This window comes from Gekko japonicus, unplaced genomic scaffold (genome assembly GCF_001447785.1).
Source record: "Gekko japonicus isolate JY-2015 unplaced genomic scaffold, Gekko_japonicus_V1.1 scaffold296, whole genome shotgun sequence".
Taxonomy (NCBI): domain Eukaryota; kingdom Metazoa; phylum Chordata; class Lepidosauria; order Squamata; family Gekkonidae; genus Gekko; species Gekko japonicus.
In genome coordinates, this window is record NW_015177014.1 from 949,892 (window position 1) to 957,408 (window position 7,517).

The 7,517-nt window shown below is 42.0% G+C and overlaps 1 protein-coding gene across 1 annotated transcript; it reads left to right on the forward strand.

The window, feature by feature from the left end:
- The first annotated feature begins 226 nt into the window (after nucleotides 1–226).
- Nucleotides 227–6,804, forward strand: TLR7 (toll-like receptor 7). Its single transcript, XM_015427685.1, has 3 exons — nucleotides 227–238; nucleotides 1,395–1,487; nucleotides 3,673–6,804. Exons 1-3 carry the CDS (start codon nucleotides 227–229, stop codon nucleotides 6,802–6,804), a joined length of 3,237 nt encoding a protein of 1,078 aa, XP_015283171.1.
- The last annotated feature ends 713 nt before the right edge of the window (nucleotides 6,805–7,517 follow it).

Sequence of the window (7,517 nt, forward strand, 5' to 3'; positions counted from 1 at the left end):
ATCTTTTTAAGGTAACTCTGTAGCCCTTTTTATTGCAAAATTATAAGGGGAAATGTGCAATCCGCACCTTGCTGTTTATAAATCATCAATGCAATGGGTAGAGGCCAACTTTTAATTTTAAAAACGGAAGCTGAGAACTAGCAGATCATGGCAATCGGTCATTATAACATCATTGCATTACTGAGTTCTAACAATGATAGATTTTTAACAATCACAAATAGCAGCCATGAAGGCTGAGGTGAGGAAAATGGCACTGATGTTGTGGGACCTGAATCCAAGTGTGCACCCCAAGGTTCGGTGGCTGTGATCTTTCCAAAGAGATTGTGTCAAACCAGGTTTGGGAAAGATTGCAGCAAAACAAGGGAAGACATGGAAACAGGATGAACAGAGGATGGCATCATGTGGATGATCTTGAAATCAGGGCTGCTGTAAGGAAGCCAGGGCAGAGCCAAGTATCCATGTGGAAACAGCCCAACAGTATATTACTATTACTGTTAGTCTTGTTTATAAATAGCACACAAGATGGCATACTAGACCTTTCCAGAAGCCTACCAAGCATGCATAATTGGAACGAGCATTAACTAAGATCCTCCTGGTGCCTATGGTCGCCATCAATGCTCCCTCTAATCTGTTTTGTGAGCAAAAATTCTACTTTGTGAGCTACTGGCCTTAAAGTTGTGAGTGAGCGATTTGGCTGCTGCATAAATTAGTTTGCTCCGGAGCCATCCTTCCTGAGCTAAGACAAAAATGTGTGAGCCAGAGGCTAAAAAACTGTGAGCTAGCTCACACTAACTCAGCTTAGAGGGAACACTGGTTGCCATGTTGTGTGAACAGGGGCAATGCACCTATTTAACATGCATGTACAATCTTTGTGCACTTGAACAGGAATCCTGAAAAATCTAATGGTAATTCCACATACACTGAGGCTGTAGATGCAAAGCAAATATGCATATTGTCCCAGTTCACACAACATGGCAACTGTGCCTGTTGGGAGGATTGCAAATACTGCCTGCTCTCATTATGTGCAATCAGTAGACTCCAGGTATACGTGACTATAAAAGGACAAATCTGTACATATAAAAAGTGTCTACATTTTCAAAATCCACGTGTTGCCTATATTACAAAAATAGGTCAGATCTTGGGCCATTTTCCTTGCTCGTAGCAGTCATCCAATCTGTACGTGCTTTTGGCCTGATAGATCTAAGATGCAGAACCATCCCGGAAGCCTGAGATTAATTTCAGCTTCTATGGGTGTTTTGGAAGATTTTGAGATCAGTGGTTGTGTGATTCAGCAAGTGGGGGGGGGAGTGCTCCCATCCTGGCTCAGCATTCCACGTTAAATGTGGAGTTTTTGTTTGAAATGGTGCAATTCCTTTTATTCTTTCTCCTTCCAGTTGAACAGGTGGTTTTTAACCACAAAAAGATGTTCATGTTCCCACACCAAGGAGAGAGAGAAGAAATACCTACGCATCTCTTTGGGCAGAAGCGTAAGTATTTGCCGTTCACCATTATTAACTGCTTAACTGAGAATTTGAATTTTCTAACCTTTCCTGGCTAATCATTTTCAATACAAATTGTTAGCATGCAGTGTTTTGTATTACAAATCAAATTAATTAGGCGGCACCATTAATTCTGAGATTAATTATCAGCCTTTACCCTCTGTAAAATCTCCAGCTGAAAAGGCTGTTTCCCAAATAAAGCCATGAAATGAAGATATGTAAAGCAACGGACCCTTGACCTGGATAGCCCAGACTAGCCCAATATAATCAGATCTTGGAAGCCAAGCAGGGTTGGCCACCAAGGAATACCAGGGTTGCTACACAGAGGCAGGCAATGCCAAACCACCTCTCAATGTCTATTGCCTTGAAAACCCCAAGGGGTCGCCATAAGTCTGCTGTAACTTGACAGTACTTTTCACCACCAAACTAATGGAGGAGCTGCCTTACTGAACAACACAGCAGTATAGACAGCAAGCGGTGGCTCAAGTGGTTAAGATGCTGAACTGCAGGCTGTGGAAGGTCAGTAGTTCAGCAGTTCGAGACCTGAGTGTGCCGCATGACGGAGTGAGCTCCCATCTCTAGTTCCAGCTCCTGACAACCTAGCAGTTCGAAAGCAAGAAACTGCTAGTAGATAAATAGGTACCATTTCAGTGGGAAGGTAACAGCGTTCCGTGCGCCTTGGTGTTTAGTCATGTCGGCCACATGACCACGGAAACGTCTTCGGACAGCGCTGGCTCTTCGGCTTTGAAACAGAGATGAGCACCGCAACCCTAGAGTCGGATTCGACTGGCTTTCGAGCAAGGGAACCTTTACCTTTACCTATAGACAGCAAACAAAATGTTTAGGAATTGTTTCCATGTATCCATAGATGCTATTTATGTACAGTAGCAGGATTCCTCAATACTTTAAGTCAGAGCTCTCTACTGATGAACCACTGGCCTTTGTTGGGCTATGGAGTGTCTGCTGGTTGCTGGGATTCTGGCAAAGAAGGCTTTCCACACAGAGGTCTTCTTTGCCCTGCCTCCAAAACAGCAGCAGTTCTTTTGGAGACTTCTGCATGACGCCATCTCGTGGCGCTGTTGCTCCCTTCTTGGCCAGGCTGAACTGCTAGGAATCTTGGGTACAGCCAGCCCACTTTGACATTTATTTATTTACACAGATTTTATGCTGCTTCTCCAGCAACCTGCTTGAAGCACGTTATAATTAACATAAAACAAAGCCATTAAAGCCAATGTCATTAAAGTAAGCCACTGCAAGAAAAAAAAAACACATAAGAACATAAGAACATAAGAGATGCCAATGTTGGATCAGGCCAAAGGCCCATCCAGTATAACACTCTGTATCACACAGTGGCCAAAAATACCAGGTGACATCAGGAGGTCCACCAGTGGGGCCAGGACATTAGAAGCCCTGCCACTGTTGACCCCCCCCCCCCAAGAAGCAAGAAGACAGAGCATCACTTGCCCCAGAGTCCCTATCTATACCTTGTGGCTAACAGCCACTGATGGACCTTTGCTCCGTATGCTTATCTAATTCCCTTTTGAAGCCGTCCATGCTTGTAGCCGCCACCACCTCCTGTGGCAGTGAATTCCATGTATTAATCATTCTTTGGGTGAAGAAGTACTTCCTTTTATCCATTCTAACCTGACCGCTCAGCAATTTCATTGAGTGCCCACAAGTCTGTCAGGTGCAGCAGCAGTTGCAGGGTGCTTAAATCCACGAGGGAGTTACTGCCCCAGCAGTCTACAGAGAGGTCCTTCAGTGGAGAGAAAAAAAGTATGCATGTCTCACTTCATTTTTTACACTACAATCTTCTCCATTAGAATTCCTACAACTAATGTTACATTTCAACCTTACATCATCAGTATTATAACTGGATTTACGGAAGTTAAATACCGTAGCGAAGCACGGGTAGCAGGCTAGTCAGCTATAATAGAGAAAAGGGGTAGTTGTAACATTCAGCAGGTCAATGCAGAGATAACTGATGTCTTTATGCTGCTGCTCATAAAACTGTAATAACAGCATGGGCTACATGTACATAACACCAAGCACCCAACACTTGGTCTGAACACTTCAGCAAGAGCTTCAATCTACAATTACTTAATGATCTAAACAGTCTAGGAATAATATTTACATTTAATCTATAGTGACACTGCAATTTCCCCTTCTCCAGGTAATCCTTCCTTGGGACAAAAGCAGATTGTTTTTCTTCCTCCTCTGCCTGTTTCCAAAGATGGTGCCAGCCATACAGTATCCTAAAACCTTGCCCTGTGATGTGAGTTTCAATGTCTCGGAAGATCTTCTGATAGTGGACTGCAGAGACCGCCGTCTTGTCACATTCCCAGAGGGTATCCCTGCCAACACTACCAACCTGACGCTTTCCATCAATCACATTGAGGACATTAAGCCAGCTAACTTTGAGCACCTTGAGAACCTGGTGGAGGTTGACTTCAGGTGCAATTGTATGCCGTTCACAATGGGGCCCAAGGATCATATCTGCACCAAGAGTCTGAATGTCCAACACGGGACTTTTGAAAAACTCACCCATTTGAAATCACTGTACTTGGATGGAAACCAGCTCTCAGAAGTCCCCCGGGGCCTACCACAAAATTTAAGTCTACTGAGTCTTGAAGCGAACCACATCATTGCCATCAGCAAAGAAAGTCTGAAAGAACTTGGGAACATAGAAATTCTCCTTCTTGGGAAGAACTGTTATTACCGCAATAGTTGCAATGTAACTTTTCAAATTGACAACACTGCTTTCCAGGCCCTGAAAAAATTAACAGTGCTGTCCTTAAAAGCCAATAACTTAAGCAGTATCCCACAGAACCTGCCACACAGTTTAAAGAAACTGTACATTCATGATAATCAGATTCAAAATGTCAGTCAGCATGACCTAAACTATCTTCATAACTTGGAGGTTCTTGACTTAAGTGGCAACTGCCCTCGCTGCCACAACGCTCCATACCCTTGTGAACCATGCGCCAATAACAAAAGTCTTCTCATCAGTCCCACAGCTTTTGCCTCGTTGAAGCAATTAAAATTTCTGCGGCTACACAGCACTTCTCTTCACCATGTGAATCCTAAGTGGTTTGAAAATACTAGAAATCTAGAACGACTTGATCTTTCACAAAATTATTTGGCTAAAGAAATTGAAGAGGCCAAGTTTCTGAATTTCCTTCCTAATCTCCTAGATCTAGATTTATCTTTCAATTATGAACTGCAAGAATACCCTACATATTTGAATCTGCCACGCACATTTTCTAATCTTACTAAGCTTAAATACTTGAGACTAAGGGGTTATGTTTTCAAAACACTGAACCTGGACACTGTGCAATATTTGAGAAATCTCATTAATCTTACTGAGCTGGACTTTGGAACTAATTTTATTAGAAATGCTGACTTTAATATGTTTAAAGACTTCCCAGCTCTTCAAATCATAAACCTTTCCTTCAATAAAATATCTCCCTCTTCAGAAGGATTCAGTGAGGTTCCGTTTTACTCTAGTCATGTGCCTTTATTTGGTCAATACAAGGAGATGCATTATTTTGTATATGATGAATATAGTCGTAGCTGCAGCTCTAAAGACCGAGAGATGTCTCCTTCCTTGCCACATGGCACTGAACCTTCTTGTACTCAATATGGCAAAACACTGGATTTAAGCAGAAATAACATGTTTTTTATTAATCCCTCTGATTTCCAGAACTTTGCTTCTATTAAGTGTCTTAACTTGTCGGGCAACGCCATGAGTCAAACCTTACATGGAAAAGAATTCCGCTCTTTGTCTGGCTTGAAGTACCTGGATTTCTCAAACAATCGAATTGATTTGCTATATTCAAATGCCTTTCAAGAGCTGAAAGAACTAGAAATCCTAGACCTTAGTGATAACAAGTACTATTTTCAGGCGGAAGGTGTCACTCACATGTTGAATTTTACCAGTAATTTGACTTCTTTGAAAAAGTTGATCCTGAATGGGAATGAGATTTTTACTTCTGAGGACAAAGGGATGAAAAGCAGTTCCATCCAAGAACTGGAATTTAGAAAGAATCGTTTGGACATCTTGTGGAAGGCTGGAACTAAAAAATACCTCTCATTCTTCAAGGAGCTGAAGTGTCTGAAGAATCTTGACATCTCTGACAACTCCCTGAGTTATTTACCTGATGAAGTATTTGATGGCCTGCCTGAACAGCTCCAGCAGCTCAATCTGAGCAATAATAAATTGAAGACATTTACATGGTGGAAATTTAAAGTTCTGAAGAACCTGACAATCCTGGATCTTAGGAACAACCTGTTGACTACTGTCCCCAGTGAGCTATCCAACTGCTCTGGAGCTCTTCAAAACCTCACCCTGCAACACAACAGGATCAAAAGGCTGGCCGAAAATTTTCTCCGAGGTGCTTTCCAGCTGAGATATTTGGACCTCAGTTTTAATAAGATCAGAACAATCAGGAACTCCAGCTTCCCACCAAATGTGATCAACAAACTAAACATACTACTTCTAAATGGCAATCCTTTCAAATGTGATTGTGATATTGTGTGGCTGGCTTGGTGGATGAACAGAACTAAAGTGACTATTCCACGGCTGGCAACAGATGTGACTTGTACAGGCCCAGGTGCATGGAAAGGTAAAGGTGTGGTTTTATTAAATTTGGATACCTGTGAACTGGACTACTCCCAAATCCTGTACTGTGCATCAGCCTCCATAATTATGTCTCTGATGATGTTCACACTTACCAGCCACCTTTATTTCTGGGATGTGTGGTATATCTACCATTTCTGCACAGCCAAGCTAAAAGGATATAAGCGATTATCCTCAAAAGTTTGGTATGATGCTTTTGTTGCTTATGATATAAAAGATGCAGCTGTAAATGAATGGGTCCTGAAAGAATTGGTTGAAAAACTAGAAAATGAGGAAGAGAAACAATTCAATTTGTGCTTGGAAGAAAGAGACTGGCTACCAGGACAGCCAGTTTTGGATAACCTTTCTGAGAGCATAGAAATGAGCAGAAAAACTATATTTGTGCTGACAAACAGGTACATTGCTTGTGGCAACTTCAGAACAGCCTTTTACCTGGCACACCAACGGCTCATGGATGAAAAGGTAGATGTAATCATCTTGATATTTCTTGAAAAGGTTTTACAAAAGTCAAAATATCTCCGTCTCCGGAAGCGACTGTGTAGTAGGTCTGTACTTGAATGGCCTACCAATCCTCAGTCTCAGTGTTATTTCTGGCATTGCCTGAAAAATGCATTAGCAGTAAACAATGATGTGAGCTATAACATTTTGTTTAAAGAAATAGTATAGTTTGGTCATGTTCTAAGAAATCCTTTGCAGATTAAGCCATGTTGAGGGAATGGATTGAGGCTGAGTCTCACTTTTTGCATGCATGAAATTTTGAGAAAGCCCTCAGTTCAAATTGCAACTCTGTAATGGACTCACTACATAACCTCAGGCATGCCACACACTCTTTTAGCCTCTTTATCTGCAAAATGGATACAATAATACTGGCCTACCTTACAGGGTTGTTGTGAGGCTTTCAAGATATGCAAAGTGCTTTGAATGCTCAAAATCGCTGTATAAATGCCACGTATTATGACCATTAAAGCAAGCGTGGCAGGTAGCATTCAAAAGTAGTCTCTCGTAAGTGACTAGGCACACTTGCAGAACAGACATTCTGGCTTATTTGAGGCAAATGCTGCTGAAGGACGACCAGTTTGTCAATGAAATTTTCCACATAAAATGTCCAAGGGTTTGGACAGATCTTTGTGAGCTGTCAAAACTCTGAGTTGGGAAAGAGAAAAAGGAGAGGAGAGGCTATACCATCAACCTTTTGTAGCCACGATTATAACCTTTCCTGTGTACCTATGTCCTTCTCATGTCCCCCTAAGAAGGTGAAAGGGGGCTACTTCTTTGCAGCCATGTATTATGTGAATAAATAGCATGAGTACAGCCGTCTCTGGTTCAGCTCGCCTCTCTTTTAGGAACCTACGTTTTACCTCAGCTATGAACTCACTAGG